The sequence below is a fragment of the Sesamum indicum genome, linkage group LG3 (genome assembly GCF_000512975.1).
Source record: "Sesamum indicum cultivar Zhongzhi No. 13 linkage group LG3, S_indicum_v1.0, whole genome shotgun sequence".
Taxonomy (NCBI): domain Eukaryota; kingdom Viridiplantae; phylum Streptophyta; class Magnoliopsida; order Lamiales; family Pedaliaceae; genus Sesamum; species Sesamum indicum.
The window spans coordinates 9,334,325-9,349,483 of record NC_026147.1 but is presented as its reverse complement, the minus strand read 5'-3'; the positions used below and the strand labels follow the sequence as shown (position 1 = coordinate 9,349,483).

Here is a 15,159-nt window from a genome sequence, read left to right as displayed (position 1 = left end):
CATGATTTTGAAGATGCTGTGCTTCGTGGAATTTCTGATGTTTCTGACTATAGAGGAGAAGTTCATGAGTTGACAGAGTATGTGATGAAGCAGATTGATCTCATTGTGAGAAACAGGAGGCTGCTCACAAGCTTGATCAAGTCAACCCCATCGTTGGATTTTGGTGATCTGATCATTCCTCGAGGGGATTTGATGGATTCCCACAACCATAGTTTTCTTGAGCTTCATCTGATCTTGATCATCGTGGTTTTACAAAGGAATCTAAAGAAGAAATCTGAGTTCTTCCAAGATCCCTCTTTGCGCCAGTTGTTCATCATGAACAACGTTCGTTACATCGTGCAAAGAATTGAAGGATCAAATGAGTTACAAGAGATGATTGGTGATTCTTATCTCAAGAAGTTAAATGAGAATGTTAAATTAGCGATGATAAATTATCAGTCATCTACTTGCAGCAAGTTCTTGACTTGTTTTGAGGAACCTGGCTTGTACATTACTCGGTGTTTCAGATCCCGGCCCTCGAAAACTGCAATTAGAAGGAGGCTAAAGGCCTTTAATGCTGCATTTGAAGACATTCAGCTCCTCCATTCTGTTTGGACAATACCGGATCTGCAACTCAGGGACGATCTTCGTGTTTCCATGTGCGAGAAGTTGGTTCCAGCCTATAAAAACTTCCTTGAAAAGTTTAGTAGTAACCCTGAAATAAGGCTCATTCTGCACAAGTACACCAAGTACTCAGCTGAGAACCTGCAGGATCTAGTCTTAGAGAATTTGTTTGCACATACAGAAATTATTGCATAAAGATTGATTTTTTGTTTTTTGTAGAAGGAAATGTACAAAAGTTGGCATTTCTAGGAGACCCAGAAATTGCATTGTATAATAATAGGCATCCAAGAATGTCTCAGCAAGATCAATAATACATTGTATTTAGTTTTGTTTTCTACTTATGTAGTCTGGTTGATCCTTTGTTTTCTTTGCCTTGTGTTTGCAGCCAAATTGCAATAAACTAAACAACAATATTCACAGACCCAAAGGTCAAGTCAACGAGTTGTTGTTTCCTGTGACAACCAAGGGAAGTTGTCTGAAACTTCTTAATTTTTGACAAAGTCTCTGTAACGCGTTATTGAAAGTCACCTCCTTTATGTCTTCTGCAATTTCCTTTAAGATTTAGGACCCACATGACTGCACAGCCACTTTCCAACCTTTTCCTAGCAAATTTTTTCATGTAATATTATCTTGTCCCAAGCACAATATATAGTGTTATTACCATTTTTCTTTCAATCCACCAACCAATTTGTAACTATTCTTTCTACAATCTTTGTCCAAATTCAGTTTCTCCTATTCAGTCTATTGCCATTTACACCCATGTCTGATGCAGTAATAACTGTAATCCTCACCCAGGTGGCGACAATCATGGAACAACAGATCAGGCGGCAGGTGAGATTAGTATCTGGGGTTGGAAAAGAAGTCAAGAAACTCAAAAGTGCATTTGAGTCCATTAAGGCCGTTCTTGTTGATGCTGAGAAGAGACAGGTGAAGGAAGAATCAGTCAAAGTTTGGCTCGAAAAGCTCAAGGATGTTTCCTATGACACCGAGGATGTTTTGTCTCAGTGGATAACAGCAAACCTGAAGGCAGAGATTGAAGGCCCTGGAAGTCATTCTTCTCCTACTAAAAAGGTATGCTCCCTCGTTACTTTACCTTGTCTCGGTTGCAATAGAGTCTCCCTTCGTCGTGATATAGCTCTCAAGATTAAAGACATCAATGAAAGACTCGACGTTATTGCCACTGAGAAAGATAGGTATAAATTCAATGTTATAATGGGATCCCCTGATAGGCCTAAAACTACGTCTTTCATCGTCGTGCCAGATGTACAAGGTAGAGACATTGATAAGAATACTCTAGTAAGCGAGTTGTTGTCAAGCAGCCATCAAGAACAGGGGCTTAATGTAGTTTCTATAGTGGGCATGGGGGGCATTGGTAAGACGACGCTAGCACAAGTAGTTTACAATTGTAGTGCTGTGATTGAGCATTTCGAGAGACGAATGTGGGTGTGTGTGTCGGAGCCTTTTGATGAGGTCCGAATTGCCAAAGCCATTTTGGAAGATGTTGAAGGAAGTGCCCCATACTTATTTGAACTCGAGACCATAACACGAAAGATTAGGAACCATGTACAAGGGAAGAAGTTTCTCCTTGTTCTTGATGATGTTTGGACGGACGATTTTAGGAAATGGGAGCAGCTTTTGAACTCTCTCAGCACTGGTGCAGCTGGAAGTGCAATTCTAGTCACCACCAGAAATGAGAGGGTTGCAAAAGTTATGGGAAGCAGATATAACCTTCCTTTAGGGCAGTTATCGGGTGATGACTCGTGGTCTTTATTCAAGAGGATTGCGTTTTTTGAGAGAAAGGCAGAGGACTGTGCAGAATTGGAGGGAGTCGGGAGGAAGATATCTGATAAGTGCAAGGGCTTACCTCTTACTCTCAAGACTATCGGCAGTCTCATGCGATTCAAGAACTCATCAAAAGACTGGCATGATGTCTTGAGTAGTGAGTTCTGGGAGTTGGAAGAAGCAGAAGGCCTTTTTCCTCCTCTGATGTTGAGCTACTACGATCTGCCCTCAACGATGAAACGTTGTTTCTCATTTTGTGCCATATTTCCTAAAGATCATGTCATAGAGGTGAACAATTTGATCAGACTCTGGATGGCACAAGGCTATCTTAGTTCTACTGAGATGGTGGAGATGGAGGCAATAGGTCAGGAGTACCTGCAGAACCTGGCCATGAGGTCTTTTTTCCAAGACCTGCAGAAAGATAAGGATGACAAAAGAATTTTAAGTGTAAAAATGCATGATATGGTCCATGATTTTGCTCAGTATCTAACCAAGAACGAATGCTGTGTGATTGAAGTTAACAACGATTTGGAACGAAAAATGGAGTTATCCCACAAAAGGGCCCGTCATGTTACCTTGATACGTTCAGAAGATGCTCGTTTCCCTAACATTCCGAATGTAGAAAAGTTCTTCACATTTTGGGTTCAATCTTTCCATGATTCTCCACCTATTGTTAGCCAACTTGACAGAGTTGAACCTGAATTGCTGCGTCGTTTAGCCCGCGTCAGGGCGCTGGATTTGAGCCGCAACAGAATAGGTGAGCTTCCAAAAGAAATTGGGAACCTGATCAGCTTGAAGTACCTCAACTTATCCCACAATCCATTTTGGGAGTTGCCAGCAAACCTGTGTGATCTGTACAATCTGCAAACACTGAAACTTTCTGCCTGCGACCATCTGAGGAAACTACCTCGACATATTGGGAAGCTAATCAACCTGAGGCATCTTGAGATCGATCGTACCGACAGTCTCAAGACATTGCCGAAAGGGATAGGCAACTTGAAATCACTTCACACACTGAGCAAATTCATCATCGTTCGAGGGAATGACAGAGGAGGCGCAACGTGCGGGCTAGAAGATTTAAACAACCTCAACAACCTCCGCGGATGTCTGAGGATCGAAGGGCTGGGACATGCTGCAAATGCCGACGAGGCCAAGACGGCTGACCTGCAGAACAAGAACCATCTTTCTGAGTTGCAGATGGACTTCAGCCCTGCAGTTCAAACAGGCAGCCAACATGAGGTGATTGAAGCTCTTCATTTGAACGAAAATCTGCAATCTTTGCAAATCAGTTCATACAGAGGCACTACATTCCCTAGCTGGTTCATGACACTAACCAACCTGCAAAAGCTTTTTCTGCAAGACTGTCAAAACTGCACATATTTGCCTCCTTTGGGAAGATTGCCATCGCTCCTAACACTCCACTTGGAGGGCATGAACACTGTAAAGTTTCTTGGCCTTGAGTTCTTGGGGCTCGATGTAAACGACAACGACACGATGAACGGCGAAGGCGGACCAGCATCATCATCAGAAGCAAAAACTGCATTCCCAAAGCTGAAGAAACTGAAGATTTCGAAAATGCAGAGTTGGGAAGTATGGAATGTGATCAGCAATGAAAGAGAAATCTCTGATGAGAATTTCAAGCTCATGCCCCGTCTCAGGTGCTTGAAAGTGTCAGACTGCACCAAGCTGAAGGCGCTGCCGCCTCTTCTCCTCCAAAAGTCACCGTTAGGTAAACTGCGCATCCACAACTGTCCACTGCTGCATCAACTTTACAAGAGGAAAACTGGAGACGAATGGAACAAGATTTCACACATCGCAAAAGTCAGGATTTCTTAAATGCTTTGAGTTCTACTAATAAAATTATGTACATACTTTTCTCAATTTCGTTTAATAAGTAGTAGTTGCCGTTGCCTCTCTTTATACTTTGTTATAACTTATGAACGACGCCTATCGTTTGTATCCATTTGCTTGGTGTCTGTGTACTGCTATTCAAGCATGCATCCATGGCTATTTATTTCTTGCTATCATGCACAAAAGTTGTCTCACTTTGATATGCAAATTCATCAGACTAATGAAAAAACTTGAGTAACTGATAATCATATCCCGGACAGTTAAGCATTTTCAGCTACTGATCTTTCATCAGAGGTTATGCAATCTGTGTTCCATGAATTTGTTCCTTTTCTGGGCTTCTCTTGTTGTTGTCGTTTTTCGTTTTGATCTATGTGAAATATACAGACATTGATCCAATGAGGATAACTCCAATCTTGTTTGAGGGTCCCCATTTCTACCTAAATCACATCATGCTCATCTAATAAGACTTTTAAACCAACCAAACAGATCATAATATTATGTCATAGTTGAAACTTGAAGGTAATAAATTGACAAGAAAACTAAAAGTTTCACTCAAAGTCTTACAAGAATCATATTCCTAAGTCCACTTGCCATGTTGAGCTTCCATGCAAGACAAGAGATCCAACCCCCCCAAGCCCCACTGGTATATAGAAAGAAAGTAAGCTCGAGACACAAAAAATTATGTGATCTATGACATTGTCTACAGTTGTTTGAGATCGGTTTCTATATGGTATATTCTTGTATATTACACACATCCACTATTAGTACAAGAATGTCGGTAAAATATCGTGAAATTACATTCTACCCTAATAATTTTTTTTTAGATCCACAATTATTAAATCTAATATAACGTTGGGTCGAACTCCACGGTCCCGACACTCATCACCACCCCACTCCTCAAAAACCACAAATGTGATATGAAGTTGATGGGTTGAAAGCATTATATACACCTACCAGGACATGACTGATGAATTGTACATTATTCAGACAAATCAAATTATATGATCCACCAATACTTGTTGCATTTCATTCAATGTATATACATAATATATATATATATATATATATATATAGATATGCAAAGATGCTTCTTGAAATGATCAAAAGCAATCACACAAATTGCATGATGATTGAGATTTTGGGAATCAAATACTATATTTATATTAGAATCAAATACTATTTTTATATTATTAGTCTATATATCTATCATCAACAGTGATATTTCTTTCTTCATATACTCAAAACTTTTTTTGCACATGTGGGTCTGCATGTATTATATTATAGGAATCTGTATGGTATAATATCTTGTAGACATGGGTCTTAATCAGATAGCTGATTTCCACAAGTTGCTTGGAACTGCAAATCTTGGCATTTCTTCCAATGGGATTTTTTCTTGTAGCAAAGTTCTGGGAAATTTAATTTCGGGCAAAAGACAATTTTCGTCCCACAGCTATAGGTCATTTTCGTTTTAGTCCCGTAAATTTCTAGGGTTTCAATTTGGTCCCGTAAAACTGAAAAATTCACAATTTCAGTCCAAATTTGGCCGGAAAATTTTGTGGCTCGCCGGAAAAAGTCACATGCGATGCATGTGACTTTTAAAATTGGGGGCTCGATTCTGATTGGCTGGAGAAGCTGATGTGGCGCATATGTGGCGCATACGTGGAAATTAAAAAAAAAAACTGATGGGAAATCAAAGTTGTGAAATCCCCGCCATTCGCCGCCACCTTCTCTCTTGAATTCCGCCGCCGTTACTTGGAATTTCTAGCCACCACATATACCATTCGATTACCCATAGTAAGGAGAACAAAACCCCTCAACCAATTTTGCGATCCGACCACGACATCGACTGGGTTTTGAAATTGACCGCCGCGGACAATTCCTGTCGATTCGCTGGCGACAGGACGACCCAAGATCGCAGATTGGTACCATCAGATTCGTCTCCTCACTGCGGTTCTAATGGGACTAGTCTCATCCATTTTCATCAACTAGTTGCAAAGATCCATCGTTTTGAAGATCTCAATCGTCGTCCGCCGCGACTGCACCTTCCGCCGGCATTTTCTCCGTCGTCTGAACGAACCACCGGCTCGGAAGACCATCGTTGAACGTCTCTCGTTCTGGCGAATCTTTTGAGACCAGTCCCATCAATTTTGATCACCTCTGTGCAAAGATCCGACAAAAGCCGTCCTCCGCCTTTGCCATTCTTTTGAGATGTGTCAATTTTTTTTTTTTAATTTCCACGTATGCACCACATATGTGCCACATCAACTTCTCAAACCAATCATGATCGAATCCCCAATTTTAAAAGTCACATGCATCGCATGTGACTTTTTCCGGCGACCCACAAATTTTTCCGGCCAAATTTGGACTGAAATTGCGAATTTTTCTCCTCAAGAAACCAAGGGAAAGCATCATGAAACCTGCTGCAGGAGTACTGCTTGTGTCATGGGTGGTAGAACGGGCTCGCTTTGCAATGTATTTCTCATCCAATGGTACTGGGGGCTGAAACGAGAATTGCGAGATGTTGACGCCTTCGCATAGATGCGGATGCTCATTAATGTACCTGAAATAGAAAGCACCAGATATCCCAGCCCGCAATTATTATAAAAAAAAGAAGCACTAGACTCCAAGATATCAATACTCTTAATAGTTATTTTTTTGTGCATTTCAAGTGCAAAGCAGAAAAAAGCTAAGTCGTTCCTCAGAATTCTGCACATTTACCTGCTAAGTTCGACCATAGAACGTAATCTTTTGTTAGATGGGGTGACATAATACCTGTTAAGACACATGGCAAACATCACTCAAAATCTTTGCTCCCATTTTCTCAAAGAAGGGAAAGTAAAATGTGATAGGCTACATACACATCAGCGAATTTTGTGCCGCCTTCAGCTCTGATTCGTAAAATACGTTGCCAGCCTGGAGGAGTTTGGGGAATTCTCGGCTTGTCCATAGCCCAAAGGAAACTGTCATCCTGCTTAACATCTGATTCTTCATTGCAAGAGACACTAGGTCGCCACGCACGTGCTGTATCGCATAGGAAAGATCGTTCTACGATCCTTTCCCGTATCTCCTCATACTTTTCCTTTGTTGGGATGAGCCTCCATTTTGAACATTTGGCGCACTTGACAGTATATAACTTTACAGATTCCCAGACCCTTTTTGCTCCTATAGCTTGTTCTTGTTCCATTGCTCTGAAGAACTGAGATTATCAACTGGAAGTCATTGCTTAATGCCACTAATATTTTTGCACTTTGTCTAACTATATGCCCAGAACAATCAATTCGAAGCAAACATTGTACTAAAATCTAAAACAGAAAGTTAAATTAATGTAGAATCCCACAAGAAAGAATCTCACACCACAAAAAATCATGACAAAGTAACAATTCTAAGTTGATTTTCAACAAACACCAATTTCCATCAAGAACAGAAAAGAAAAAATGGAAGTCATTACACACCAACGCCGTTACTTGGAATTTCTAGCCACCACATATACCATTCAATTACCCATAGTAAGGAGAACAAAACCCCTCAACCAATTTTGCGATCCGACCACGACAGCGACTGGGCTTTGAAATTGACCGCCGCGGATTATTCTCGTCGATTCGCCGGCGACAGGACGACCCACGATTGCAGATTGGTAGCATTGGATTCGTCTCCTCACTGCGGTTCTAATGGGACCAGTCTCATCCATTTTCATCAACTAGGTGCAAAGATCCATCATTTTGAAGATCTCAGTCGTCGTCTGCCGCGACTGCACCTTCCGCCGGCGTTTTCTCCTTCGTCTGAACGAACCACCGGCTTGAAAGACCATCGTTGAACGCCTCTTGTTCTGGCGAATCTTTTGAGACCAGTCCCATCAATTTTGATCACCTCTGTGCAAAGATCCGACAAAAGCCGTCCTCCGCCTTTGCCATTCTTTTGAGATGTGTCAATTTTTTTTTTTTAATTTCCACGTATGCACCACATATGTGCCACATCAACTTCTCAAACCAATCATGATCGAATCCCCAATTTTAAAAGTCACATGCATCGCATGTGACTTTTTCCGGCGACCCACAAATTTTTCCGGCCAAATTTGGACTGATATTGCGAATTTTTCAATTTTACGGGACCAAATTGAAACTCTAGAAACTTACGGGACTAAAACGAAAATGACCTATAGTTGTGGGACGAAAATTGCCTTTTGCCCTTTAATTTCTCAAGAAATAATGTATTCAAAGATATAATTTTATTACTAGCAAGCGGGCACATGCGATGGGGGTACATAATTTTATTTTTTATTTTTAAAAGAAAAGCAATATCTATATATTTGTTGGGGGGAGGCATATAATGATGTTAAGAAATAAATTCATATTAATTGTCAAAATACACTCGATATTTATGTATACTTTAAAATTTTATTATGCTTCTTGTCAAATTAAATTAAAAAGACAGGAAATAAAATTAAAAATTATCAAAATTTGATAATTAAAATAATATTAACAAGACTGCTTTTTCTTGTTTTTTATTACTGGATAATTATACCGCTCTCTCTCTCAAGTTTGATGAAATTACATGTAAACCAATATTTATTTATATTCAAAAAATAAATTCATTCATCAGTAAAAATTCAAGGAATCTATTGATATTAGCAAAAGATTAAATGAAAATTCATATTTATCCCAACTGACTTATTATTCATTTATGGAGAGCGTTAATTGATTAAAGAAATATGTATTTATTGAGAATAAATAAACAAGTTGTTGGAGGTAAATGATTGGATACAGCTGATCTGATCAAAGATGTGTTCCAGTTCCCAGCTTTGATGAAACCCACTTATTGGACTATTAAATATAAATTAAAGTTGAAACATTAAATCAAATGAGAGCAGTGAGTGAGAAAAAGGATTGACATGTCTGTTTGTGGCTGTAACATTGCCCACATTGTTATTCACAAATTTCTCAGACACCGAACTAACTAGAAAATGACTTTTATATTTTTCACATAAATGTCAAATCTTCTTTCCATTTCTCTAACTATTAAACCCCTAATAATACTCTTATATTCATTAATCTACAATTTTGAGTGTTGTCATATTATTATTGATTCAGAGGGTGAAACAAAATCAGATGTTGATATTTATGGTGGTGGGAATTTGTAGAAATTTGATTTTTTTTTCTTGTGGTTATAAGATATTAACGTCGAAATCAATCACACTTGATTTTTCAAATACTATTTTACTCATGCGGATAATAGTCGCTATGATTGTAGAGCAGCTAGTGGTGTCTTTTCAAAAGACATGTTGTGAAATTGAATTGATTTACCAACGGATCTATGAACCCATAACTTGACTGTGATAAGCCGTTCTAATCTATTTTATATTTCGATGGGACTACAAGAACAGTCTTTAAAAGATAGTTATTGTTTGAACTGACCATGAACGATTTTTGTGGTCGCTGTGATGGACGTTTCTTTCTTGTTTTTAGAATCATATTGATGCAGATTGCAATTTGATGGATGCCACAATACTTCGTAGGACGAGGCACCGATCACGTCGAAAGCCACATCATTTTTTTGTATCATCCATGGGAACAAGACAATATTCTGGAGAGCTAATGATGTAAACAAACGTCGCACATTGATAGCAAACGAGGAATTTGAGTAGTTTATATAAAAACCTCAAGACCTCCTCTCTCTCTCTAGCTAGATGTATTTTCAAAAAGAAATTATAAAGCTCATACGAAGTTAGAGTAGACAATAACCTACATAATAGGATACCAATAAAGTCGTAAACAACAATATATATATATATAAGAGTTCAATAATGTTAAAATAAAAATATTGGCAGAAGTGACAAATCGACACACAACTTCACGAGTAATGTCTCTGAGGATTGAATGAGGCAGAATTAGACAAGTGATGAGCTGTGTGTATGTATATATGTACCTAAGATTTGATAGGGGGAAGGTACAGAAAAAGTGTAGGGTTTTCAAGACATGAAAAAAGAGTCATTTTTGGATGAATAGAAAGGCAGCAGAAGTACATATGGGGCAATTGTGTCCTAATATTTTAAAGGCAAAGTTCAGATCCCTTTGCTTTGGAGTTTATGGTCCAACCATTTGCCCTCAAATTATGCACTTATATATCTACATCTATTTATTGTATCAATCAATAAATGTTAGGGGATAATTATTATTATTATTATATAGTATCATATAAACTTTCTATTTTTTTAATAAATCAATTACAGTTATTATTATTATTATAAGTCTCAATATTAATAAATACACCAATTAATAAATGTCAGGGATAATTAGACCGTCATTTCTTGAAGTTTGATGTAATTAGACATAAACTCTCTGTAGTTTGAAAACTCGCATCTAATACTCTTGACGTTTGTTTCTATATGATAAATAAATCTCTTTATTAGTTAAAACTTATCGAATTTGCTAATATTAATGAAAAAAATAATTGAATAAAAATTTATATGTATCCTATTTATATTTCAATTCTTGAAAATAAATCAACCCCAGATATTAAATAAGTTCTCTTGCGAAAGAAAACAAACAAATAGTTTTTTTCTTTTCCAAATAAATAATATCAATAACAAAATGAGGAGAGTTTGAATAAAACAAATAAATAATGTGAAAACGTGGAAGCAGTAGATGAAGGGGAGACAGACATGAGACATGTGAAGGAAGCTTGTAATAGTTTTGTTTCAAACACAAACCAATAATGCAGCCATCATTTCATTTGTGTAATTAATCCAATCAGGCGTGGCTGTGATCATAAACACGTACACTCCAACATTAACCAAGTGATGTGGTTTGTAATTTCGTCGATATTAGCAAAGTATTGTTTATTTTAATTTTATATGAATCTCATAATTTTATCTTAAAAAGACGCATCAGTAGGAGGGCTTTGGACTTATAGACTACTCAAGTTTAATGTAGAACGCTTGTTTACATCATCAAACAATCCCCAAATGATGAGTTTGGTAGGGGCACATGGTCTCTTCTCCACAATCGGAGGACTTGCAATTCGATCGATTTCTTGTTACACAAGATATTGCTCGTTTTGATTCATATGAACCTCACGATTTTGTTATGAAAATGCGTCTTGCTAGAAAGATGAGGCTTTGTACCTTATTGGCCATTCAAACATATCGTCTGTAACCAATGTGACAAATTTGTCTACATAAATTAATGATTTCGTTTTCATACGAATAATAGTTCTACACGTGGTAGTGGGCTTCCCCTTTTCATATCATGCAACTTATGTTTGGTCCATCCTCCATTATTCCTCATCAATTTACACTCAATCAATCACAATGCTCTGTTTGTTTTCCACAATTTCATCCAAGAAAAATAATTTCAAGAATCCTAAGATTTTACTTATGAATTATTTATTAAAACAGTTCTCATATCGACAAAAAGAAGATAGAACACAAACAAGTGAAATACATATAGTTTTGTTCGTAATCGCATATTGATAAATCTTTTGAGTACTTTTTGGTGAAAGTTTTCATTAATTAGTGTTCTTTGTGAAGAAAGAAACCCTATGAGCCAAACAAGACTTTAGATTGGGATTTGGGGGTGACTAAAAACAAACCTAATAATTTAAAAGTGGGCAATTTAGGGTGGCGTAGGCATCAAATCCTTTCCTTTGCGGCCATTTGGGATCTCGAGATCGCCCACTTTATGCTTCCTTTGGTTTGTCTTCACACGTTACTAATTATTATTATTTTATTTTTATTGAATATGTTGTTTTTGCGTTCATATAATAAATAATTTTTTATATTTTGAAATATATTATAAATAAAAGTAAAACATATAAATCAACATATTACATTAATAAAAAAAATTATCAATTAATATAATCAATTATTACCTCACAAAAAATTGGTGCGGCGGTATCATTAACCACCGTTTGTGAATGTGAGAGACTTTTCTTTTTATATTGGTATAGATTAACGATAAATAAATTATAATATTTAATCTTAATATATTGAACAATATTTTTATTAAATCGATATATTAATATGACTAATAATAATAAATAAATCATATAAAATGGGAAAAATACTCCATGTTTGATGGGACTCGAATCCATGACTTTGAATACATTTGTAAAATTTTAATTTAAACTTTAACCACTAAATCAAAATACCATTAATTACTAATCATTGCATCTTATTATATATAATAGTTATTCATTTTTATTCAAAAAATAGAAAATAACAAAATCGGATCTCCCAGCAAAGCTCATATGAGGGTCCTACATCCTGTTGATCATAAATTCGAATTCCATCAATATATATATAAGTATTAATTTTTATAACGGATTCACTAAAAAAAAATTAAATTTGGTACGACAAACTCTAGATTTCACCATGAGAATATTTAGAATTTAATTTTCTTTTCTTATTTGGAAAAATTAAAAAAACAAACACATACAGGTATCATTATTTATTTTGGTCCTTTGATAGTTGTTTTATTAATAATTAATTTTTATTAAAATGACAAATGTCTAACAATTGTGGATTAAAGTTTCAAAAAGAATTATTTAAAACTAAAATTATGGATGGTTGTTTTGTAATTAATTAATTAATGAGAAAGACAACCATAATTTGCTATGCTCTTACTTCATTCCCTACCCAATCAATTAATTTAATTATTTAATAAGGAATCTCCCAAGCTTAATTATTTGATGACTCATTATCATTAAAGTGTGAACCCATACAATAAATCAAATCAATTAAAATATTATAATCATTTACTTCATTAATAAACAAAATAGTTCTAATATTCTCCAGACCTACCCCATTTTTTTGTTTTAATAAAAATGCAAATTGGTACGTGCTAGACATCCCATTTATTAGAAATGGCATAAAACAGAACCAAGTAATTTCCGGCAACGTAGGAATTTTAATTCAAATTGAGTTTAATTATATCTAAATTAATTATATAATAAATATAAAAAATTTTATATAATTAATATAAAATTTTAAAAAAATAAATAATTCATATTAATAATATAATTAATTTAATTCGATTAAATTTAATTTTGATAAGAATTTTGGGAAGACATATTCTGAGTGGAAAAGGAATTGGACAGCTCTCCTCCCAACACAGATAATGCAGTGCTGGCAAGTCCACTGAGATAAAGCCAGAATTTAGTCATTTCTTAACAGTATTGTTCGCTGACGTGTCCCCCCCACTCCCAGACCTCCAATGATTGAACCCCATTTTTCCATTTCCACACAAGGAAACACACACCCAATTTCATTTGCTTATCATCTCTCTCTGTATATATACACTCATTTCTCCCTCTATTTTCCTTCCCACCACTCCTACAAGTAAAAATTCCAAACACCCAAAACCAAAAATCCTCTCCTCTCATCTTTCCCTTCTACAGATTCATCGATATCTGTTCTCTTCCGCAGCAAATCTCTGAGAAAAAAGAAAGAGGGTTTTTGGCCTGAACATGTCTTTCGTGTATACATTCTTCATCCCTGAGGAGGCCAAGGTGGAAGAAGAAGGCGAGTGGGAGAAGGAAAGATAGAGAACAAGTAAAGTGGTTGATAGCTGAAAAGTGATTTTCAGCGAGCACTTCTGTTTGTATTCAAGATCCTGTTTGCGTATACCTCGGTGTTGATCTCCTTCAGCTAGCTGGTAACCCTTTTTTTTTTTTTTTATTCGAATTGGAATAAGACCCTTTTGGAGAATTTCGATTTTGATCGGGATTGCTGTTTCTTTTAGGGATGTCGACGAGTATAATTAGTGATTCAATGGTGATAACCCCCGGCCCTGACGGGCCCGCCGTTACTGGGGCTGTGAGTAAGATTTCGGGCCAAATCGATGTGGATTTTGCGAAATGCGATTGCTGCGGGCTTACGGAGGAATGCACCCTTTCATACATTGAAACGATTCGGGAAAGGTAAAAATTGTGGTGATTTTTGTTTGTTTTTGTTATTTGACTTTTTTCTCATCGTTTGATTATCATTCTTGATGTCAAGTGCTTTAATTCTTTGATTTTTTGTAATTTTATACAGAAGTTTTCAGTAGTTTCTGTAGTTCTTTGTAGATGCTTCACAAGTTTAATTATGTCAAACTCTCTGTCATACATCAGGTATGGTGGCAAATGGATCTGCGGGCTTTGTGCAGAGGCTGTGAAATATGAAATCTTGCGTTGTCAAAAGCTAATAAGCCCGGACGAAGCGATGGCCCGGCATTTCAGCTTCTGCAACAAGTTTCGGGCTTCAGGCCCACCACAGGATCCTACTGTACATTTGATTCGGGCTATGACGCAGGTTCTAAGGAAGAGTTTGGAGAGCCCGAAATCTATGAGGTCAATGCCCAGCAGCCCGACGAACAAAAGAGGGGAGCTCGACATGAAGGGCACTGTCTTGGCCCGGTCGGAGAGTTGCATGCCAAGTTTAACCCTGGTCGATGCTACGGCGTACTGTGGAGTGGATGAAGGCTATGAATGAGGGTAGAGGTGAATATGGTAATCTCAGAAGTCAAGAAAAAGAAAAGAAAGAAAAATTTGAGAAGAATGAGAAAGCGAAAAAGGCAGCAGTGTAGTGCTTAATTTTGAATATATGATCTGTAAGTGTAAACAGAATAAGATATCATATCATGGAATGAAAAATGAAATGCTAGTAGTAATCTTCTTGTTTGAATCCTGTTCCTCTTTTGTTAATTGCTTTATATAAATTCTGTTCTATGTTGTTTAGTTGATAAGCTGTCATGCTAAATGATATATATAATCTTCCCCCTTGATGGAGTTCTTGACAGATGCAGATAAGGTTTGAAAGGTGAAGAAATTTTTGGCTAACTGTTTCACTCACGGATCATTTGCTAGTATTATTGGATTGGACATAGTTCACATATGTACCCTTGGATGTCTGTTCTGTTTCTTGTGGTATATTGTCACAGTATTGCA

The 15,159-nt window shown here is 36.8% G+C and overlaps 4 protein-coding genes across 4 annotated transcripts in view; 3 read left to right on the top strand and 1 right to left on the bottom strand.

Annotated features, from left to right (window-relative positions):
- The window catches only part of LOC105157858 (exocyst complex component EXO70A1-like), a 1,999-nt gene extending 1,059 nt beyond the window's left edge, over positions 1 to 940 (top strand). Inside the window, exon 1 of the mRNA XM_020692826.1 lies at positions 1 to 940. This exon is cut by the window's left edge and continues 1,059 nt beyond it. Within this exon, the coding sequence (XP_020548485.1) occupies positions 1 to 798 (798 nt within the window). The 3' untranslated portion in view covers positions 799 to 940.
- On the top strand, positions 1,076 to 4,481 carry LOC105157815 (disease resistance protein RGA2). The gene has a single exon (XM_011074298.2). The coding sequence runs from the start codon at positions 1,363 to 1,365 to the stop codon at positions 4,219 to 4,221; it is 2,859 nt and encodes a 952-aa protein (XP_011072600.1). The 5' UTR covers positions 1,076 to 1,362; the 3' UTR covers positions 4,222 to 4,481.
- LOC105157857 (methyl-CpG-binding domain-containing protein 2-like) lies at positions 6,253 to 7,571 on the bottom strand. The gene is made up of 4 exons (XM_011074353.2): positions 7,095 to 7,571; positions 6,955 to 7,008; positions 6,633 to 6,796; positions 6,253 to 6,359 (listed from the first exon to the last, which is right to left on the bottom strand). The coding sequence occupies exons 1-4, from the start codon at positions 7,418 to 7,420 to the stop codon at positions 6,253 to 6,255; spliced, it is 651 nt and encodes a 216-aa protein (XP_011072655.1). The 5' UTR covers positions 7,421 to 7,571.
- Positions 13,494 to 14,896, top strand: LOC105157814. The gene is made up of 3 exons (XM_011074297.2): positions 13,494 to 13,886; positions 13,974 to 14,151; positions 14,344 to 14,896. The coding sequence occupies exons 2-3, from the start codon at positions 13,976 to 13,978 to the stop codon at positions 14,702 to 14,704; spliced, it is 537 nt and encodes a 178-aa protein (XP_011072599.1). The 5' UTR covers positions 13,494 to 13,886; positions 13,974 to 13,975; the 3' UTR covers positions 14,705 to 14,896.